Raw genomic sequence first — 23,929 nt, 5'->3', positions numbered from 1 at the left:
GATGCATGTATGTCTATTCATACAACCTCCTAATTCAAATATTCATTTGAAATTTGTGATTGATCACAACATTGATATTATTGTACGAACCAGCATGGTCGTCTTTAAGAATCTCAAAAAATTTAAGGACTCAAAACAAGTAAAAGATGGTCAATACTTATAAAGAGAATAAGTCAGAGTTTGAATAATAAAATAGGTGTAAGATATTTTATTTGTTTGACCGGTTTATATATATATTTTATTTAATTAATAAATTTGGTATAAGGAAAATAGTTGTAAAAACACATTTTTCAAACTAATTAAAAATTCCTTCCCTTGTGTTCGTCCCCCCTACTCTCATTCACTTCTTTGATGGCTGGGTGTGTGGTCATGCTCCTTGTTAAAGCCTGACAACAACAAGTATTTGGCTAAATCACTGGAAAGCTTTGGGGGGGGGGGGGGGGGGGGTTCGAGGTCGTGAAACTTAATCTATCTAATGGTGTTTCATCCACGCTAGTGGAATTCTAACATGTGACGCTAATGAAAAAAACCTAAGGTGGCTGATATGTTCTATTGATGATAACATATGCAATTAATTTTTTTAATAAAATAACTAGGAAAAAAAAAAGAACCGGTAGAGAGGAGTTTATGTTATTTTTGGAAATGCAACCAATGACATCATGCATTAAAAATAACAAAATACATGGACTATAGTGCAAATATCCAAATTTAAACGGCAAAGATTGTACGATGTAAGAACTTTGGCTTGACTTACGAGGACTATTATGTTTTTTCATTATTTAAAAGGTTTCCACTATATATTACGACTCATGACCTACCATTATCATTTATTTATTTAGAGTTTCATTATACTTTTAAATAGTTTTTATTTTTATTTATATAATACTTATTATCAGTGTTGTAAAAATCCCGACTAGGCACCGATTAATCACTAGTTTCCACTTCACTGATTAATTTTGGGTTGGTCGGCCAATTAATTGGTTAACGGTCAAATTCGGCCAAAATCGACGATTTTCGACGAGATTCCTACCAAAATCAGTGGTTTCTGGCGATATTTCGACCCAAATCAACTATTTTCGGCGAAATTGCAGCAAAAACTAGTGGTTTCCAGTGAGATTTCAGCCAATTTCCGGCCAAAATATGTTTGTGTATGCATAAAACTGAAATTACATATAAAAATGTGTGTGTATGTATAGAACTGAAAAATATACATTAAAGTCCGATCCGATTAATCCCGATTAATCTCGAATAATACCGATTAATCGCAAGTCTCCACGCCACCGCCCGACTAACGATTTTTGCAACACCGGTTGTTATCATGTATTATGTAAAAATAGTACGGAGTGTGTCATACTCAGACAGAACACATGTGGCTTGATGGTATTGTGAAAATTATATGGTTTAGACTTTAGAATGACTTTGTAAAACCTTTTCAAGTTAATTGGCATGGATATGTGTTGTAAATGGTTTTAAAAACTCTTCAAATAATTCAACATTGATATATGTCGTAAATAGTTTCGTAAACTCCTTTTCAATGATTTTGCTTGGATATAATGTTTGAAAACAATTACATTGGTCCACAAAAAGAAACGTTTAAAACAAGTTTGAATATAGTAAACGTTTTAAAGGTGTAGTGTCCACAAAGTTATGCTTTCAACATACTGTAAACCGTGTAGCTTCTACCAATTAAGCAAGTGAATGAAAGATTTAATGCTTTAAGAGGCCAAAACTCTTGACGCGATTAATAGATTTACATCGTAAACATTAAAGCTAAATACAACAAAGCCTTATTCTGGTTCATGTGTCTTTTTTTAAATAATAAAATATAGACTTTCCGCCGTGTTCTTTTAGTAAAAAGATGTTTGTGTAAATCTAACGGTTGGTCGCGCCTCAAAAAATTTTCGTGGGACAGTATATAAAAGCTATTTGCATTAAAATTTTAGTGAAGCTAGATAAAAACCAACAATGGCGCGTTTTTCTATTTAGCCAATTCTAGCATTTAATCAATTCAATTATGTTATTGTGACATATTATTACTTGTACGGAGTGCTTTAAATATGAAACAAATGCATTAACGTCTCAACCTAATTTTTTCTTTCCGTTGCTTTAATTATCTTCTAGCTATATAACTGCGCGTTGTTTTGTATATTACAATGCGTAATTATGTGCATAACCTTACGCTATTATATACATGTGTTACGTAGTTACAAACATGCGACACGTAATTATACATCGCTTTATACACTTCATACGGAAACAACCTAACCTAATAAGCATCTCTCTCTCTCTCTCTATATATATATATGATTGATTTCTTTTGAGAACCGCTTTGAGTTTTAAGAACTCGAAAGAACTCAACGTAACAATTTTTTTTATAATTATTTTTACACATGTGTAATACATAAGTGTAAGTAATGTACAAAAAATTACAGTATTTTTTTACACACTGAATCGACTTATTACACATGTGTAACTAACATTTAAACTTATGTAATCATAAAAAATATTTATTCTCTTTTCTGATTCATTTTTTAATTAAACGTAATCTCAGCCATATATTTCATATCATTTAATTAAATGTGTGGTTCAAAATTGACTTCTTAAAGTTTTTACAACTTATCAAGTTCTCAAAATATCCATTCCATATATATATACACGCACATATAGAATAATGTTTCTTTTAATTTTATAGTTCAGCATGTTAAATTATAATAGAACTGCTTTATTATTTCTAGAGAATGCCTCATCAAAATTGTTGATCATGTGGAAATTGTTTAGGTACAACAACAAATCCATTTCAGGTCACATGTTACGTTACATCACATAGGTTTCACATCATGTGTTACACAATATACTTTACAACTTTCGCATCACATGTTACATCAAAAAGTTTGATCCCCGACGCCAACACCGTACTTCTGTAACGAATCGAATCAAACTAATACTGATCGAAACTGAATACTCGCTGACACTGACATTTTACTATTTATCTTATATATAATTATATATTTAAAAGAAAAAAAATATTGTTATTCGTTTTGATATTTGAATTTACTTCATTGGATCACAAAATGTTAATATCGTTTCGAAACCAATAATATGTTGAAAACTGAAAGTAGCCACATTTTATAAGACTGTCCACAATGCTGAAGGCATTCCTTCTGCCATGTAGGCTTAGTCACTACGTTACATGATCTATTCTTTCTACATGCTTATTTTAACCTCAAGACTATCATACTTATTTTTTTCACATGCAACCTTATTATTTATACATCACATTTTTTTTTGTATGTTTTTGTTTTCAATATAAAACATATCTATTATTTCTACATCACATTTTTTTTATGTTTTTGTTTTCAATTTAAAACATACTGAATAAAATTAAAATAAAATTAAGATTATAAAAAAACTATTTATGTTACTGAATAGAACGTTTACCCATTTCAAAATAAAAGTAAAATTAATTTTTAAGGGTCCCACATAACCCATATATACTTGTCCGTCTTGATGTGTTGATGACTACAATATTGCATTCTTGACATACGACTTCCACCCTATCCGCGAACGCTTGACACAGCTACGCTACAGGTCATCATATTCCTGTGATGTTTATACACACACAAACATGTATGACTAATCTATAAACCCTTTTCTAATATAAAAATTAAAAATTATATAATTCTCACCCTTAAATCAATGCTGCTTTTCAAAAATTAAAAAGAAAAAAAAGTTTGTTACATACAAATCCTACAACCAAAACACAGTTGTCGCATGTCACGTTCTATTCATGCCTACATTTAAAGGCAAAGATATCAAGAAAATTAATACCCCATTATTTAATATTTTTTTGTTAATAAAATTTTTTAAATTAGATACTGACTAAATTTATCATATCCTGATACACTATCTTTTGATATGGAAAAAACCCTCATTTAAGGATCCAACTAGTAAACGCCACCTACTCGCTTAGTCTTTCATTATCACCCGATGCCGCCAAAACTAAATGATAAGAAAAGAAATCAAATCTGAATTACATGAAACATTAAGTCTCTTTACTACCACTCCACCACCAGCTCATTATCACCCATTATTTAATAAAAAAACCCTACAACCCAAACATAGTTGGCACATGTCACGTTTTGCTCATGCCTTCATTTAAAGCCAAAGATATCAAGAAAATTAATAAAATTAATAACCCACTATTATTTAATAAAAAGTAATAAATAAATAAATGTTAATAAGCTTGTGATAAAGTGATAAGTAAGAGACTTGGTGTTTCATGTGACTCATGTTCGATTTCTGTTCCCATCATTTAGTTTTGGCAACACCATGTGATTATAGGAGACTAAGCAAGTATGTGTCGTTCACTAGCTCGATCCTTCACCGCACTGTCATACATTCAGACAAGTGCTTATAAACCGTTGCCAGTCTCGAAGTGTGGACGAGCTCGTCCAGGGGGGGTTCTCAAACTCAAAATGTACTAAAAAAACTCATACACGAGGAGGACCGACCCAAATTTTTGAGAAAAAAACAGGTGAATTTATACTACGTATAGAAATTCTCGGCGTAAAAAATGGTCAATTTACACTATCCTGCAAAAATATAATAAAAAATAAGGGGCCCTGGCCCACCCCCGCCCTGGGCGTTGCCATTAGGTGAGGGTTCTCTTCGAATTGAAAGACGAGTGTATCCCGATATAATGAATTTAACTAGTAGCTCTTTTGAAGGATTCGCTGGTTGTTAAATAATAATAATAATAATAATAATAATAATAATAAATGAATATTTAATTATTATGTCAAGGTAGCAATAAATACCGAATCCGGTGTTGTAACGGCCCACTGGAAACACAAACCATGGCCCCTGGTATTCATCTCCAAATCTTTTAGACCAAAACATATCATCTTTATCCCATTAATGCCATCTCCACTTTGGTGGGATGGTAAGGCTTTGGCCTTTTGGGTGAGAGATTCCTGGCATTGGTGGTATAGGAGAATCTTTAATGTTCAAAAAAAAAAAAAATCTTTATCCCATTAATATTATTAATTACTACACTTTCATTGTCACCTGATCTTTAAACAAAAAAGATGCAACAAAGTACCCATTGATTCATTTTTTGTCCTTTATTAATTACCGGGTTATAAATTTTATTATTAATTTTGTGATTAGTTTGATAATCAAATGGGCATGGAGAAGATGAGTGGTGAAAGGAAGAAGAGGAGAATGAGACAAAAGAAAGTTACTGCAGTTCAGAAGCTGTATGAGACATGCAGAGATGTGTTTGCTAATTGTGGACCTGGGGTTGTGCCATCTGTGGAGGGTGTGGATAAGTTAAAAACTATTTTAAGTAAGTTTTTTTTTGGTTAAATTTTAATTTTTTTATGTTTTTGGATTGTTTTGGATGGTGGGTTGATCTTTGATTGATGGAATTATGATCAAGATTGCATTTTTATTTGTGGGTTGGTTTGATTTGATCAATTTGAATGTTCTTTTAGTTTGAATTTATTATAAAAATTGCATTGTGATTTGTGGAGTGTGTTGATAAGTTAAAAACTATTTTAAGTGAGTTGTTTTTATTAAAGTTTGTATTTTTTTATGTTTTTAGATTGTTTTGGAAGGTGGGTTGATCTTTGATTGATGGAATTTGATGTTTTTGAGGGTTGGTTTGATTTGGATATTTTTTTTATGAGTTTGATCAATTTGGATGTTCTCGAGTTTGAATTTATGATAAAAATTAAGATTGCATTTTGATTTGTGGGTTGTTTTGTGGAGTGTGTTGATAAGTTAAAACTATTTTAAGTAAGTTTTTTTTTTGTTTGTTAAAGTTATAATTTTTTTAAGTTTTTAGATTGTTTTGGAAGGTGGGTTGATCTTTGATTGATGGAATTTGATGTTTTTTAGGGTGGGTTTATGATCAAGATTGCATTTTGATATGTGGGTTGGTTTGATTTGGATGTTTTGTTAATGAGTTTGATCAATTTGGATGTTCCTGACTGTGAATTTACTATAAAAATGCATTTTGATTTGTGGAGGGTGTTGAATTTTACAAAAAAGTATTTCAACTAAGGTTTTCTAGTTAAAGGTTTTCTTTTTTTTTTTTTTTTATGTTTTTAGATTTTTTTGGAAGGTGGGTTGATCTTTGATTGGTGATGTGTGGGGATTTTGTTGGTGGAATTTGATGTTTTTGAGGGTGGATTTATGATCAAGGTTGCATTTTGATATGTGGCTAGGGTTTAATTTAAATGTTTTCATGAGTTTGATCAATTTGGATGTTCTTGAGTTTGAATCTTTGATCAAGAATGCATTTTGATTTGTGGGTTAGTTTGAATTTTAAGGGTTGGGTTTAATTGGGGTATCTTTATTTAATAATTTTTGTTAATTTGAATGTTATTGAGATTGAATCTTTGATCAAATATGCATTTTGATATGTGGGCTGTTTTGATTTTTGAGGGTAGGGTTTAATTTGAATGTTCTTGAGTTTGTATTTATGATAAAAATTGCATTTTGATTTCTGGGTGGGTTTGATTTGTGCGGGTTGGGTTTAATTTGGCTATCTTTTTAATAATTTTGATCAATTTGAATGTTCTCGAACTTGAATTTTTATAAAAAAACGCATTTTGATAAAGGGTGCATTTTAATTTGTGGGTTTTTCTTGATTTTCGCGGTTCGGGTTTTATTTGGTTATCTTTTTAATCATTCTGTTCAATTTGGTATTTTGATTCCTTGTAGTTTGCATTGTTTAATTTTGACTTGGTGTCAAGTGGGTTGATTTTGAATACATATAAATGATTAATTATATCAACTTGTAAAAGCATATTAGGTTTTTCCAGTTAGGGAAGGAGTATGTGAAAATTATTAAAATATAGAAACCTTTGATGCCTTGTTCAGTCTTAATTTAATAATCTGCTGCCTGTAATGTTATTTATCGAATTTGCTAGAATTTTATTCGAATTAAATTATTTGACCAAATCACTTATAAAACCGAATGAGTTCCCGTGTCTTACTTTCTTGTTTACGCGTGTGTTGTCGGTGCTTGGTGTATGCTTTACATGTTCTGGCATTTTTTTGTTTCGGGTCAGCCCGGCCTGTTTACTGTACAAAATATTCAAAAATCTTAATTCTGTATAAACTGTTTCTATAAGTATATATTGTTGATCTTCTGTGTTAGGCAACTTAGGTTTAAGCTTGACCATAAATACTTAAAACAATGGCATGCTTATATTTAGGTAACAAAATGTTCAAAAATCTTACATGCGTTCGTTGACCGATCAAATCTCTTGAAAAGTAACAAAATGTGATTATGAGGCTAAGATAAATATGATATTTAAAACATTTTTGATTTTTTTAATCTAAAGGTCGAATTTTTTTTTATTACTTTTTTTTTTCAGACGGAATTACTTCATCTGATGTCGGTGTATGGCCTAATATGCCATACTTCAAGGTTAAAGAAACCTCAAGATTTCCTAGAATCACTTACCTACACCTTACCGAGTGGGACAAATTTTCGGTACAATTTTCATATCTAATCTCATTTTTGAAAGTAATTACATTGGTTAAGAACAAAAATGGAAATTGTGAGTTGACTTTATTGATTATCATTCATCTTTTCAGATTGGAATCTTTTTGCTGCCTCCATCGGGTATCCTCCCGCTTCATAACCACCCGCAGATGACGGTTTTTAGTAAGCTTCTGTTTGGAACCATGCATATCAAAGCATATGATTGGGTGGATGATGGTTCTTCAATTTCTACCCCTGAAGCTGACTCATCAAAGGGTATGTTCTTAACTATAGATATATTATTTTCCATATTAATCACACAAGAATTTGTGGATATATTATTTTACATTTTACATATTAATCACGCAAGAATGTCGTAATTATAGGAATATTTAAGTAGAAACTTATAAAATGAACGTATAATTGGCTAAGCAGTGTCAAAATACATACTTTTTTAACTGGTCAAACTGGTCGGGTTGACTTTAGTAACGGGTTCATGTCAAAATACATTTTTTTACTGGTCAAAACGGGTCGTTTGACTTTAGTTTCATTGAATGTAATGCACCCCAAGTGGGGCCCATTCGTGGGCCCGTAGGGTAAGTTCTTAACTATAGATATATTATTTTTTCATACCGATCACATAAGAATATTCTTGATTATGATTAAGTAGAAGCGGGCTGGTTGAATAACGGGTTCAGGTCAATATATGTACTTTTGTACCGTTAAAAACGGGTCGGTTGACTTTAGATTCATGAAATGGAACTCACACATTTGTGTTCTACCAGGTGAAGTGGGACCTGTTAGTGGGCCCGTTAGTGTGCGCCTGGCAAAACTCAAAGTCAACTCTGCATTCACCGCTCCATGCGACACATCAATTCTTTACCCGACTGATGGCGGTAACATGCATTGCTTTACCGCCATTACTTCATGTGCGGTTCTCGATGTTTTGGGCCCACCTTACTGTGACCCCGAAGGCCGCCACTGCCAATACTATCGCACTCATCCCTTCACGTGTTTTTCAGGTTCATTAATTATCACTCATAACTCTCTTCAGTTAACCAATTCCCATTTGTTTATTTCCATTAATAACTCATAAAAATCAAAACTTTACGACAGTTGGCGATAAAAAGCTGGCCGATGATGAAAAGACCGAAGACTATGCATGGCTCGAGGAGATAGATAAGCCCGCAGGGTTATTAGAGGTTGGAGCACCGTACAACGGGCCAAAAATTGTCGAGAAGTGATGAGATCGCGTGTTAGAATGCCAATGCCTGCAGAAGAAATTTGTCTTTTTCGTTTTCTTTTTTTTTTCAGATTTGTCGGGATAGAGATGGTCATGCATCGGTTCTTTGGTTATCGAAGATCTTGTACATAATTTGAGCATAATCGTCTAAAAGGATGCACTTTTTTCTAGAGTTAGAACGACCAGATTACTAAGATTATTAGTTTGGTCGTTCTGGCGCTGCAAAAAGGTATTCTTTCATAAATGGGGAAAGAAATAGGGGATCTTTGTACTTTCTTGAATTGTTTTTAGACAAACATGTTTTATTTCTTTAAATGGTGTTTTAGTTTGGTATTTCTTGTGTTGCATGTTTGCTAGATTTGGTACAGGCAATTTGAAATGGAGCTCAAGGTTTTCCATTACTTGATTTGGGTTGGTTTTATTCAACATGGGTTTTTGCTATATATATAAACTATTGATTTTCAACAATGAAATCAGGAATTATTATGTTAGTAAAAAGAAAAAAGATTGTAGGGATATAACAGTTTGAAAAGTTACGTTTCTACCAGTGTTTTACTAAACGATCTTCAGCTAAAAGTTATGTTTCTATTACTATTTTGTAACATTTAACGGGATATTTAAAAGTTATGCTTCTATTACTGATTTACGACTTTTAAAGAAAAATACATGTTTCTATTACTGCTTTATGACCTTCAATTGAAAAGTTACGTTTCTACCAATGTTTTACTTGTTTTACTAAACGATCTTCAGCTTAAAAAGTTATTTTTCTATTTGGTGAATTTCATGGGTGGAACAAGAGCCAAATACTTTTATAAACAAGGGGATTTAATTGATAAGATTTTTTTTTTCCGGGTGATATAACTCTTTTGATCTTCGACGGGCAAGTTACGACTCAATCACTATTTTACGATCTTTAGCTAAAAAGTTATGTTTCTATTACTGTTTTGCAACATTTAACGGGATATTTAAAACTTATGTTTCTATTACCGATTTACGACTTTTAAAGAAAAAGATATGTTTGTATTACTACCAATGTTTCTACCAATGTTTTACTAAGCGATCTTCAGCTTAAAAAGTTATTTTTCTATTATTGTTTTACGAATTTTAACTTGGTATTCAAAATTTATGTTTCTATTATTATTAACTTACGACTTTTAAAGAAAACGTTATGTTTGTTTACTCTTTTATGACCTTCAATTAAAAGGTTATGCTTCTATCAATGTTTTACTAACATTATACATTACTAATCTTGTATAATTATATCTTATTTAGGGTGTTGATTTAATACTTAGTATGTAGAGCTTTGTATGCTTTATTTTTTGATGCATCTTTATCTCTGAGTCTATACTTTATATTATTTTCTTAATTCTTATCACCTATTATCATTTCTCTTATTTCGGTATGTAACAATCACAATGTTAAAATTTAATTTTAAGATTATTTGTTAGTAAGTTTAAGAAATACTTATTTACTAAGTTTTAAAGTTTTGGTTGATGTTTGGATCTTTATGTTTAATTTATAAGTTTCGCAATCTTAAATCTAAGGTGATAAAGAATCACACTTAATATTCATTCATCCTCTACGGCCACGTCATATATCTTTCCCATGAATGTAAATCAACTTAATTATTCGTTGGTGTTATCTATCTGTTGATTTTGCAAGATCAAAACGACTAAGTTATTGATGATGAATGCCCTGTCATATGTAAAATGTGTGGTTTCTCCGTCCTATCAATAAATAAGACTATGCATTACAACAAAAAGTTGTTATCGTTGTATATCAATGACATGAAGCTTAACTTATATCTTATTTGATATTGATGTTAAGTACACATGCGGTTTCTTAGAAGGTTGGATGAGCGGAAGAAATAAAGAAATTCTAATCCGCTTGACTGCTTCCTAAAACTATCAGAATCTAGTAAAACTGTTATCCCTATATCTGTAGGTATTTATCACTGTTCTACGACCGTGAACTAAAAAGTCACGATTCTATAACTGCACCATCATTTATAATTAATCTCGTGTACTTGTATATTATTTAGGAAGCTGATTTTATAATTTTTAAAGGGTACCCTTTCGTATGTATAATAATCTTGCCGTAATAATGATAAAATGTAGAATTTAGATGGTTGTTCAAGAGTTTTTAGAAAGATCTTTTTGCTTACCATATTCAATATTTTGGATTTTTGGTTGACGTTTGGTTCTCTATGAAATTATTAATGTTAATCTTCTTTGGTTCTCAAGCGGTTTTTCGTTTAATCTTAATTCTTGGAGACTTAGAATTAAGGCTAAGGATTTTTAAGGAGTAAGGAATACTTTAGCGGTTTTTCGTTACCTGATTTTGGTCACACACCATTATGTTTTCTCTTCTCATTTAGTTCTATATGGTTATCTATACAAGTATTAGTATTATTAATTTTACTACGTGCTATTATCAATTTTATCACTATTATACTTTGATGCCCCTTCTTTTTCTCCCATACAATGTTATCTTAAGCTGAGGGTCTCCCTGGAAGCCACCTCTCTATCCCATCGGATAGAGGTACGGTGTGCCTACATCCCACCCTCCCCAGACCCTACTTATAGCTTTGCTATTGGTGGAATTCCACTGAGTATGATTGATTGATTGATTGATAATCTTATTTCGTTGTTTAAATATTGTAAATTCATAATTTTAACTATAAAATGATAAGAAGCATAAATCACACTCTTAATAATTCATTTGTTGTCAATAGCTAGGTCATTTATATTCTCATAAATGCAAATCAAGTTAATTATGCGCTTGTATTATCAATTGATATTGCAATATCAAAACGACTAAGCTATTGACGATTACGAATGAGCGCTCAAATTTGTGGGTTTTTCTTCATGTCACTTTTAATTCACCAGGGTTATAAAGATCTAGTATTGTTTACCGATTATATCGAACTTAAATTATATTACATATGGACTGATATTGGATATGCATAATGACAAATGTTTATCGTGTAATCAACTTTTAGAAATGAAATTAATGTCTTTTTTGAACAAAGTTATTGAGTACCTCATTACAACAATTGTATTTTATTAGTTATAACTGTGAATTCATCGGATTCCCGTTCACATATATAACGTCGAGCTAAATATATAAACCCATGTATGTTAATTGAGAATGATACACACATACACTAAACACAATTAAATAACAAAATACACAAAAATATATAACGTAAATCATAGTAATTAATTTACCGAGTTCATGGGTTGGTTTAGGATTGGAAATTTTAATCCACCAACCTGAAACCCGTCAATCAAACACGATTTAGGTAGATAGAGTTTGGAAGCAGGAATGACTAGGGATGAACTCGGTACTGGTACCGAATGTACTTGGTACATTACCGATCTTGAAGACAAAAATCCGGTAAAATACTGGTACCATACCTAACTAAACCATATTGTATCAATTCTGAAACCTCAAAAAGTGGGTACTAAAATGGTAACAATGACACCAATACCGAAGACAAAAATTAGGTAAAATACGAGTACCACACTAGTATCGTACCGAGACGACACCGTTTTAGTACCAATTTCGAAGACAAAAATTCGGTAAAATACGAGTGCCATACCAGTATCGTACCGATCCCGAAATCTCAAAAAGTGAGTACGGAATTGGTAACAATAGTAACGATCCGATACCGATCCCGACATTTTGAAATGCTTGGTTTCGGTACCGGTATCGAAATATTTAATTCGCTACCCAGGCCCGGCTCCGAGAAACCAAAAATATTTTTAGGCCGAAAGCGAAAAAATTTTTAGGCCTAAAGTAAAATGAGTATTTTGTTAGCTTTAAATAATTAAATCTTAAATGACCATACTTGGTTATGATTTGAGTTGTACGTGTAAAAAAGTTTTATATAAAAATAAGCTTAAATATGTTTCAAATGAGACTAGAACCCACAACCCTTTGGTTGAGAGTAATACCTCTTTGCCACTAAGCTAAACTAATTGTTATGTAATTAGGTTTAAACATTAAATATACATCTTGTTATTCATAATAATACATATAATTTTCTTTTTAAAAAAAAATTATGGCCTAACGGGGTGTCGGGCCAGGGCCGTCGACCACCCCGCCCTCCCTAAAGGCCGGCCCTGTCGCTACCCGGTATCTCATGCAAAATTCAGAGAATAACGATATCGTATCAAACTGAAAATTCTTAAACTCAAAACTTGATACCGAATCGAAACCGGTCCGACCGAAATTGCTCATCTATAGTGAAATGGATGAAAATGGATGGGCGTAACACAAGGCGTTGTCTAAAGTCGAAAACCACCACAACCACCACCACCGGCGGCCGGTCAACATCTTCAGATTGACCACACAGCGTCTGCTGTCTCTAACAACAAGTAGTTTCAATCACTTTATTAATTCAATAGTCGTTTAATTACGTTCATATTCACTTTATTAACCATTAACCTAACCCTAGGGTTTGACAGTACGTTTATCATGTCCAACTGTTCATTTCCGTCTGTAGTTATGCTAATAATATTCGATACGTTATACGATTATTGTTAGTTTATAGATCTAGGGTTTATATATATGCAGGTCGTTTGCTATGCAGTCAATATCGTTGATATATCGGTTATCGGTCCCTTGGTAAAATATCGGTCCCGACATAGATTTTCCCGATATCAGTTTTTCTAGTCTTAATTGTCATTTTTTAGTGTTTAATGTTAATGTTATAAGTCTTAATAATCAGTTTCTACTTGTTATAATTGTTAGTCTTTTGTAAGTTGCAAAAGGTTAATTTGTTAATGGTAGGAAAGTATACTGAATTGTTAGTGTTAAATTGCTATATATATAAATTCTGCAAGATATTAAAATTACTGATATCCCACCGATATCTCAAATATCGGTCCTTGACGATATCCGATATTCTTCTGCATTAATTGCATAGGTGATTTGAATGTCGTGCTTGATTTCTTTATTTTGTTTTTTTAGTTTCAATTACTTTATTCATTTAATTGTTGTTTAATTACGTTGATATTTACTTGATTGACCATTAACGTGATCCTACTGTTTGGTAGTACGTTTATCATGTTCGGTTGTTCCTTTCCATTCGTTTTTAGGTTAAATTCTTTTGATATGCTATATGATTATTTACAATTTATAGATCTAGGGTTTAATTGATTGAAATTTGTTGTGGATTAGGTAGTTGATTGGGCGGTGGAATTACAAACTGAGATTGGTACAGTTGCTTGTTGAATTGGGGCGTAATAGTTGACGAAGATGTCAACGCCTTCACGGAAGAGATTGATGAGGGATTTTAAGAGGTTGCAGCAAGATCCTCCTGCGGGAATCAGTGGTGCTCCGTATGATAATAATATTATGCTGTGGAATGCAGTCATATTCGGGTAGGTGAAACTGTGAAAGTGTATATCATTGTTTTTTGATATCATAATCTAGTTGCTAATGATGCTGTTTTTGCTTGAGATATGATGATTTTTACTGATTAGTTTGTTTGTGTTTCAGGCCTGATGATACTCCTTGGGATGGAGGTGAGTGAGATGCTTTGCGTGGTTTAGTATTTATATGCTTAGAATGAGAAAATAAGCAAAACTGATGGTTGTAAACGCATATTCCATGTGAAGTATATAGAGTAATTATATGAATAAATGTGGTAAAACATACAGGATTAGAACTAGAAAATGAAGCATGAATGAAAAAATTGTAGAAATGAATCATTAACATAGTGGTTTCTAATTGTTTGTTTATAACTGTCAGGGCCCATGGCACTTTGTTAATTCAAAATGTAGTCTTCAATTAACAAGTATTCATACTTTAGTAGTTCACAGTGTGTTTTATAATATTTGAGATTCAGGGCTATTTGTATATCGTATGTACCAACCTGTTATTCTCGCATATGCATATGTCCTGAATGTGACTGACTACTCGTGATGTGAATAGAGCTTTTGATTGCTTAGATGTTAGATGAAGTTTCTAGCTCTGTTATTTAGTAGACAGTTCAGCTTTTCAGAACTTAATGTAATTTTATCTTATCAGTGTGTTGCATACTTGCATTATTGTATTCCTTAATATATGTATATCAGGCACGTTCAAGCTGACCCTTCAGTTTTCAGAAGATTATCCAAATAAGCCACCATCCGTGCGCTTCATTTCTCGAATGTTTCATCCAAACAGTAAGTGGTCATTATCAACTTGATTAAATAATTAACTTTATTATTCTTTATTTTTACTGGAGATGGGGTGCCAGCTCCAATGCTTGAGCTCTCTTTGAGTTTTATGATCTATCATGTAGAACATTGTGTGTTAAGACTTAAGATTGATATAAATGCGTCTCTGGCTTTGCTATGTAACAGTTTATGCAGATGGAAGCATATGCCTGGACATCCTTCAAAATCAGTGGAGTCCAATTTATGACGTTGCTGCTATTCTGACATCAATTCAGGTGTAGTATTATTAGTTACGTTATGCGCTTACCATTTTAAATTTCATAGCTTTGACATATGATATTCTTGAATGTTTATGTTTTCTTGAATGATTAAAGCAAAGTCAACAATGTTTGTCATTAATTAGATTATAAATAGCTCAAGCTTGGTTTAAAAAGCACGCTTGCGAGACGATCTAGAAAAAGCCTCAGGCCTTTAGTTGGCACCTCATGCATATCTGGATCAAAATTGGTCAAACTCAAACTTAGGGTATGTAGGAAGCTTAATATGTAAAAACAACCAAGGTGATGAATACTTTTCATGGTTTACTAGATAAATAGGCTAATAGGTTATACATAAAGCTTATTTGGTTGTACATAGAGCTTATTTTGAAGAAATTATGAATGGCTTATTGATAAAAAGGTTAATAGGTTATACATAAAGCGTATTTGGCTGTACATTGAGGTTATTTGAAGAAGTTATGAATGATTTACTGATAAAAAGGCTGATTGGTTGTACATAAAGCTTATTTGGTTGTACGTAGAGTGATGCTTTGTGTATGTGAAGCTCTCACCTCTCGTCTTGGCTTTTGACTTTTGAGACCTAAACGTCTTGGATAACCTACACTTGTGTGGTCATTTGCTTACTATTTTAAATATTTTGACTTTGATGATAACTGATAAGGTTTTTCAAATTTTGATCAGGTGATTTTAATTAGTATATTAGTTTTTTATTCATATTTGGTAGGCCTGTAAACGAACCGAACGTTCGGTGAACTGTTCGTGAACCGTTCGGCGGGAAGTTCGTTTATGTTCGTTTAATTATTAAACGAACGAACACGAACAAAAAATTTGTGTTCGTTTAATTAAAACGGACGAACATGAACACATGTTCCGTTCGTTCATTTATGTTCATGAACGTTCGTTTATGTTCGTTTATTTATGTTTGTATATTTATGTTCGTATATGTGTTAATATAAAATAATTAATTATTATCTGGATGAGTCAATTAAAGGTTTTATATATTTTTAATTTGTGTTCATTGAAGTGTTTTCATTTATGTTTGTTTATGTTTGTTGTGTTCACTTACATTTGTTCATCTACATTCGTTTATCTTTGTTCAGTTATGTTCCCTTAGATTAGATTATAAACAAATGAATATAAACGAACACAAATGTTCTTTTTTTAAATAAACGAAAAGGAACATAAATATTTTTTTGATTAAGTGTTCGTATTCGTTTAAAGTTAAATGAATGAACACGTATATACCCTTGTTTGTGTTTGTTTGATTCGTTTGCAGGCTTTCATTTTTCACATTGATGAATACGTCGGTCTCAATCGCTAGGCCCTGTTGATTTTATTTGTGTTCGCTTGCGTTCGTGAACCGTTCGTGAACACATTCATTTCCTTAATGAACGAACACGAACATAAAATCTCGTTCGGTAAGTGTTCGTGAACCGTTCGTGAACACATTATTTCCTTAACGAACGAACACGAACAAGACCTTGTTCGTGTTCGTTCGGTTCGTTTACAGCCTATTAGTATTCATTTTTTATGCCTATTACAGTCTATTATGTTTTCTATTGCTACCTAGCCTACCTTTGCGGTTTGGGTGTTCATTGCGCTTTTTACTAATCATTAATCAATTTGTATTGTTTGTAGGCTATGATAAATTGAAATACTTTTTATAATGATTTGGTTTTTTGCAATGCAGTCATTGCTGTGTGATCCGAACCCCAACTCACCAGCCAACTCAGAGGCTGCTCGGTTATTTAGTGAGAATAAACGCGAGTATAACAGGAAAGTGAGAGAGGTTGTGGAGCAGAGCTGGACAGCTGACTAGCCTGGTGTGTGGTTCACGTTTCTCTCTTATCTTATTGTTGTTTGTATCTTTGTAATATTGATATTTTAGAACGACTTATAACAATAATAATGGATATTGTGGAAACTATGTTAGTTTGAAAGTTTTTGAGCTTTTATTACTTTATCTGCCTCTTGCTGCTTTCCATATTAGACTTAGCCGGTACCGGTTACGGGACACGTTTTGGTAATCTCAATCTCGCACTTGATTATAAAACTTGCATAACACTTGTTGGGGTTGTAGGTATACCTGTAGGTACTGGCTAAGTGGCTATATCTGTTTATAGTCTTGTGTGGTTTAAACTCGCTTAAAATCTTTGTTTAAAAAATAAAATATTCAACTACACTTTTAACAGTTATGCTATTTTAGTAATTTTGCTTTCAGCCTTTTTTACCCTCACAATATTTTTTTATTTTTCACCTGCCCTGTATCCAGTACAAATGATGTCATTTGAGTAATATCTTAGTTTCATGGTGTCCCAGAAAGCCGAGCTAATGAGCGCACCGCATTTTAGACATAGGGGGTTGCTGGTGGTGGCTTGCCTTTGAGACAATATACAGGTGGGTGACAACCTCATTGAATGGAATGAGTTATTTAGTGATAGGGGAAGAGAGTTGAGATGACGACGATGCAAGTTTTATGTTTCGGCTATTTTGACTTGGATTGTTTCGCTATCGGTTATTGGTAAGAAGAGGAAATTAATTCATGGTATTATTCTTACCATGTGGTGGATCGTTTGGCAGGCTTGGAATGAAGAGGTTTTTCAAGTGTAGATAGGAGAAAATATCTTATTTTCGACTCTTTTTTTAGCACCTCGTTTTCATGGATTACAAATAGGGATAGTAAATATAATATTAGTTGGACCGAGTGGATCAAAAATTCTCTCATAGTCTAATCTAGTTTGTTACATTAAAAGCCGTTAAAAATGGACTTTTTTAAAATAAAGCTAAATAAGATGCGTCTTATTGGGTTTAAACAAGTGTTGCTAGAAAATCTTGATGTAAAAGATTGATCAAGTACATCTGTACATGTAATGTAAGAGGTTATCATAAAAGGTTAATTTAAAGAGAGTTGTATTATTTCATGAGCTTACCATTCAGAAATGGATAAGAGTAAAAGAGTTAATCAAGTACATGTAATGTAAGAGATTATTACTATATAAATTATAAAAGATTAATTTAAAGACACCTATTATAGAAGGGCAAGATCTACAGTCATTTTTTAGGGTAATAACAAGATTTACTTTTGCGTCTCTTAAAAAATTAGATTGGTTTTAGTGTAATAACAAGGACTTTATGAGTGAGAATAAATATTTCGTGCTCTTATTACGGTTAAACGATCTTCTTCGGGTAATTCGTCTAATCCAACAATAGCTATAATATCTTGAAGTTCTTTGTAACGTTAATTAGATATAAAATTTACTGTTGCGTGATAATGAAACGTGCTATTTTTTTTTCCTATTGCCAATATGTGTATGTATATATGCACACTGTTTGCCTTTTTTATAATATACATATTTATATAATTTATATTAATAATATTGATGTTCTTATTTTATTTGATACGAAAAAGGTATCTAATGTCTTATTAAGGAGATTCAATGGGCAATGCCAATGATAGTGACCCACTAACCTCTTGGTGCTTTTAGCTGTCTTTGTTACATTTGTTAAATAATCATGCCCCACCACTCAAACTATATCTTTTAAAGTACTTAAATATTTCAATATAATTCAAATACATTTAAAAAAATATAAATACCGTATCAACATTTATATATAACTTCATTGAATTACCAAATACAAAATCTAATTTGGCATACTGTTTTACTGAAATCATGTAACAAATATAATAACTACCGTATATAGGGTCGTAAACGAGTTAACCTAGCTTAAACTCAGACACAACTCGTTTAACAGTTGTTTATTAAATGAATGTCTATTCGCGTTCGAGCTAGTTTAATCTTGACTTGATTCAGACTTTTAATAAGTCTACATCGAGTAGGTGATAGGCTTGACTCGTTTCAATAGAAAAATAAATTAAAAATTAAAAAATATTTTCAAAAGTATTGTAACTTATTATATGTGTTATTATTTTCACAAGTTGGTATGACCAGTTAAATGTTTTTGTAAGTTTCAATTCCACCCTTATAATATAAGCATATAACTCATTTTATTGTTTTATCAGCTTGAATTTTCTTTATTAACTTGCATTTATTAAATTTTTAATAAGAAAATAAACAAGCAGTTGTGATTATTTTTTTTCTCATAGCTCCGGTTTTTTTTAAACAGAATTGTATTTAAAATAAAACGGTTTTTAAACATCGTAAATTATATCGAGTGTTGGTACAGTCCCAATACCGCGACAAAGCAGACTGATACATATAGAACGCTGGTACTAGCGTTGGTGTTCGTTTTTAAGGATTTCGGTCAATATAAACACGTGTTGATATCAATTTGGGCATATAATGGCTCTATTTTTGAGTTTTCTCTTTCTCGTGCTATAGCGAGTGTTGATATCGTAACAAACTGAACCAATAACGACCAGATTCCCGCTATGTCGTGTTAGATAATTTGTTAATTGTTCAGCTCAATTAATATATGTTACGAGAGCAGAAAAAAATAACTGATAATTACTTTTCAATTAATTCAGTTATTGATCAATTTGATTCGGTTCGGTTATCGCTCACAACGTAAATGATTTTTTATGCGTAAATAATGAATAGTCTTAAATAACAAAGTAAACTCTATATTTATTACAAACGGTTTATTTAATAATAATAATAATAATAAAAATAAAAAAAGTAAACTGCGGTTTTTGTCATTGTGATTTATCTAAATTTGCGATTTTCGTTTTTGTGATTTCATTTCACTTCCAATTAAACCCGACCCCACTAACCCTGTTAAGTATGGTTGTTAAACCCATCAGTGTGCTCATCACGTTAGGGACGGTTTTGTCCTTTTTTTTCCAAATACACTCCAACCCCTCACATGAGGGGGCTTGCGAATTAGGACCAAAGATTATACGGGGAGAAAGAAAATGAAAAAAATGCCCCGCACGTGAAGGGCACGATGATGGGTTTAACGACAAGGCTTCACAAGGTTAGTGTAGTCAGATTTAATTACAAGTGGGTTTAAACCACAAAGACGAAAATCACAAATCTAAAACAATCTGACTAAAAACGCATATTTAGATGACGAAAATAATAATAATAATAATAATAATAATAAAGACAGAGCATAATATCAATGTGAGTGTGAAGCTTCAGAAGATACAGATAGATACACACACACACTGACACACACATATACATATATTGTATAAAGAGAGAGAAACTAGAGAGAGAAAGCTTCATTTCCTCAACCGCATGACATCTATTTCAAGGTACTATCTTCATCTTCAACATTATTATTATTATTATTATTATTATTATTACGATCTCATTATTCGCTTCAATTTCAGTTAATTTGCTCAACTCGCAAGTAATTAGGGTTCCGTTTTCAGGTACAGTTCCAGATCTGAAGTATACTCTTTCCAAAACCTAGCTTATAGTGTAGTTTTGTTGATAACTAGCCTTTGGATATGCAGATCTTGGATTAGTTACTTCACATTGTTACAATTTGTACTTAATTGATGATGATTTTGTGTGTGGTTTTTGCAATTGGTGTTTAACTGTTACTTATGCTAATTTTGTTAAGTTGTTATTGACTATTTGACCTTCAGATTTGTTGATATATCTAATTGTGCGGTGGGGTACTGACCAGCGATTAATCGGATTGGAATTTTTTATATGTATTTTTTCATAATTGTATTGAAAAATTACATATAATTATAAACATAAGTACATAACAAATCAATGAGGAAACCTAGTCCAATTGCCTTTTTTGACTGATTTGAGCGAGTTTGACAGACTAGTGACTAATGTGGCCGGTTAGCAAAAATTTTATCAGTAGGTCACCGACTACCGACTAGTCGCTGATTGTTGTTCAATTTTCTTTTTTGATATTTGCAACAGTGTTTTTAGTGGATCTACTTGTAGCTGGAAACGTATAGATTCCTCTTTTGTTTGTCGGTGGTGTGAGTGTAACCAAATTCTATATGTTCGTCCATTATTATAAACTTGATTTGAACATATCGTGTAGTTTTAATGTGCGATGAGATTCTTTTTCATTTGAGACTTCTGTATGAAAATTTGTTTGATAAAGATGCTTTTGGATATGGAACATAATGGAGCTTAGCATAATTACTTGACTATGTCATCATTAATAGTGATGCCGAATTATGCCTTTGGGATGATTAATGTTCATTAGTTTTTCATTGAGAGTTCATTTTGGGACAATGCAGAATTGCAGAGCATTTAAAGGTGCACCGTTTCTGCATTTGCTAACTTGACAATGGGGAAATCTCCTGGAAAGTGGATCAAAACCGTGTTTTTTGGGAAGAAGTCATCAAAATCTAATCTCTCAAAAGTAAGAAAATAACTATTTATGCACGCGCATCAATTGTTTCAGCAAAAATATTTGTGATTGGCAAATTAAGCAATGATTTCATACTGATGTCATGTTATTTATTGTAGGATGCTGCTTCAGAAATTACGACATCAGTCACTGGTAAGGCAACAACAAACGATTTTGGGCCTGATTCTATGGTTATATCTAGCCCCGTGCGCCCTGTTACTGCTTCAACTGGAGAACATACAGAACTGGAGAAGAGTTCTAGTGCCAGCTTAATGCCTGATACAGTTGATGATTCAAGAATTCCCGTGGAACTAAATGCAGTAAACGGTGAGGAGTTAATCAAGCTAGAACAGGCTGCCACAAAAGCGCAGGCTTGTTTCAGGGGCTATTTGGTAATATTACTGATCTTGATTAATTTCTCTTTTCTATGCTGAATGTTTTAGGCTTTCTTTAAGCTGTTTATTTAATACTTAATGTTATTTTTACACCATATGTGAAGGCCCGAAGAGCGTTTCGGGCTCTTAAAGGTATAATACGGCTTCAAGCTTTAGTTCGTGGCCACTTAGTTAGGAGACAGGCTGTTGCTACTTTGAGATGCATGCGTGCGATTATTGAATTACAGGCGTTGGCTCGTGGCCGAATGGTCCGGCTTGCTAATGGTCAACTGCCTAAAAAGCAAATAGAATTCGTGGTAATTCCTTTTTCTTTATAATTTCGTGTTGACTTCTTCATTCACCGACTTTGACTCTTTTCGGTTCTTGTTTCATTAGGATAAGAAACCTGCAAACTTGCTTGAAACATCCCTCCGAGCAGAGAAGTTATCAACAAACGTCTTCGCGACTAAGGTATTTTTCATTACATGTGCAGAAGTTGACTTGTTGACTGATGTGTGATTCGTTAATGTAGCTTGTTTCTTCATCTCATACTATCATGCCCCTAAGCATTCAATACCAACCAATGGAACCGAATTCGGTTAGGAGCTGGCTCACACGTTGGTCATCTTCCAGCTTCTGGGTCCCACTACCCCAACCGAAAAAACCACTTGATACAAAGCCTAAAAGAAAGCAGACTAAATTACAAACTGAAGAAACTGAGAGACCGAAAAGAAGTGTTCGTAGAGCAAATAACGATAATAATCTTCATAATTCCTCGGAAACCGAGAAATCCAAACGTACCGTGAGAAAAGTCAACCACCAAGCCGACTCTGGTCAAGACCAATCTGTTACCGAACTTGAAAAGGTCAAAAGTAGTTTAAGAAAAATATCTATTTCCACCTCCGCACCTCCCGAGAAATCAGAACACGACACTGAAAAAACTTCACCCGTTTTGAATAAAGTATCAAACTCTCCTATTCCCGAGCCTTCGGATAAAAACAATGGTCCGGTAAACGATTCACCCGTTGAGATCCTTAAACCATCCGAGCCAGAAGAACCCCCTGTTCAACCGCCAGAGGATAAACCACTTGATCAACCTACCACCACCGAGTCACTGCCTGAGAAGCTAGAAACCGAGCCTGAACCTGAACCTGAACCCGAACCCGAACTGCCTGCAAACGGCAACTCAAACGAAAAAGAAACTCAAAAAGCAAGAAGAAGAAAGTCATTACCAGCAAAACAAGAACAACCCGAGAGTGTTGTACCGCAGAGTAATACACCCACCTTACCAAGCTACATGGCGGCCACCGAGTCAGCAAAGGCCAAACTTAGGGCGCAAGCAGCAGCAAAGGCGGCAGAAGAAGGCGGTGAAAATGGTTCCACCAGGCGGCAGTCTCTACCTTCCTCCAAAGGTAAACCAAGCTTGGCTTCACCTCGTGTTCAGAAGCCGTTACAAGCCAATGGCAAAGCAGGGACTAAACCTAACAAATCCCAAATATCCCCTAGAGATGGTAAGTTATTATTTATTTAATTTATTAATTAATTAATTTTTTTGGTTGGGTGATTGATTATTTCTTTATTTATGTTTCTTTATAGAAAAAGTGGTTCAGACAGGATGGAGGAGGTGAGTGCAGGATCAACAAATCTTTTATTGCTGGCTGTGTATGGTTGTTATTGTATTGTCTTAAATAGTTTGTGACACTCATGTTTCTTGTCATTTTCTTTGTTTTCGGGTCGGGTCGAGTGGCGGGTTAATAGTCAATGTATGCATGTATAGTTATGAACCTAAAGTGTTTCTTAAACATATTTTGATAATGTGTTTTTCCCCCTAATTTGTGTTATTGAGATTCATAACTTCCTTTTTTATATGTTTTGTTTTATTTTATTTTATTTCAAATAGTTTTAAGTTTGTCTGTTGTGATAAATTATTATATATTAGAACCTGAGGGAAAATATGCAGAAGTTAAATCCGACTAGTTGCGAAGATAAAACCGTGGTGAAACATTGAACCCGGTATTTTCAAAATGAAATAAACGACTTTCTTCGGTTTGAAAGGCACGTGAGTTAAGTTTTAA

At 32.9% G+C, this 23,929-nt stretch overlaps 3 protein-coding genes across 3 annotated transcripts; all 3 read left to right on the top strand.

The window, feature by feature from the left end:
• Positions 1-5,039: 5,039 nt before the first annotated feature.
• On the top strand, positions 5,040-8,764 carry LOC143543024 (plant cysteine oxidase 2-like). Its single transcript, XM_077035458.1, has 5 exons — positions 5,040-5,347; positions 7,389-7,507; positions 7,612-7,774; positions 8,284-8,520; positions 8,615-8,764. Exons 1-5 carry the CDS (start codon positions 5,182-5,184, stop codon positions 8,740-8,742), a joined length of 813 nt encoding a protein of 270 aa, XP_076891573.1. The 5' UTR covers positions 5,040-5,181; the 3' UTR covers positions 8,743-8,764.
• Positions 8,765-13,004: 4,240 nt separating this feature from the next.
• On the top strand, positions 13,005-17,151 carry LOC143543023 (ubiquitin-conjugating enzyme E2 2-like). The gene is made up of 6 exons (XM_077035457.1): positions 13,005-13,123; positions 13,929-14,131; positions 14,250-14,275; positions 14,828-14,917; positions 15,098-15,186; positions 16,880-17,151. Exons 2-6 carry the CDS (start codon positions 14,007-14,009, stop codon positions 17,006-17,008), a joined length of 459 nt encoding a protein of 152 aa, XP_076891572.1. The 5' UTR covers positions 13,005-13,123; positions 13,929-14,006; the 3' UTR covers positions 17,009-17,151.
• A 3,110-nt stretch (positions 17,152-20,261) lies between these two features.
• On the top strand, positions 20,262-23,717 carry LOC143543057 (protein IQ-DOMAIN 31-like). Its single transcript, XM_077035487.1, has 8 exons — positions 20,262-20,407; positions 20,486-20,527; positions 21,376-21,492; positions 21,600-21,872; positions 21,980-22,171; positions 22,251-22,325; positions 22,387-23,365; positions 23,451-23,717. Exons 3-8 carry the CDS (start codon positions 21,418-21,420, stop codon positions 23,480-23,482), a joined length of 1,626 nt encoding a protein of 541 aa, XP_076891602.1. The 5' UTR covers positions 20,262-20,407; positions 20,486-20,527; positions 21,376-21,417; the 3' UTR covers positions 23,483-23,717.
• Positions 23,718-23,929: the final 212 nt, after the last annotated feature.

The sequence above is a fragment of the Bidens hawaiensis genome, unplaced genomic scaffold (assembly GCF_021521415.1).
Source record: "Bidens hawaiensis isolate Kalapana, Puna unplaced genomic scaffold, B.hawaiensis_p1.1 tig00013016_1, whole genome shotgun sequence".
In the NCBI taxonomy this organism is placed as follows: Eukaryota; Viridiplantae; Streptophyta; class Magnoliopsida; order Asterales; family Asteraceae; genus Bidens; species Bidens hawaiensis.
The sequence above is the reverse complement of the archived record's forward strand: the minus strand, read 5'-3'. Positions and strand labels throughout refer to the sequence as shown.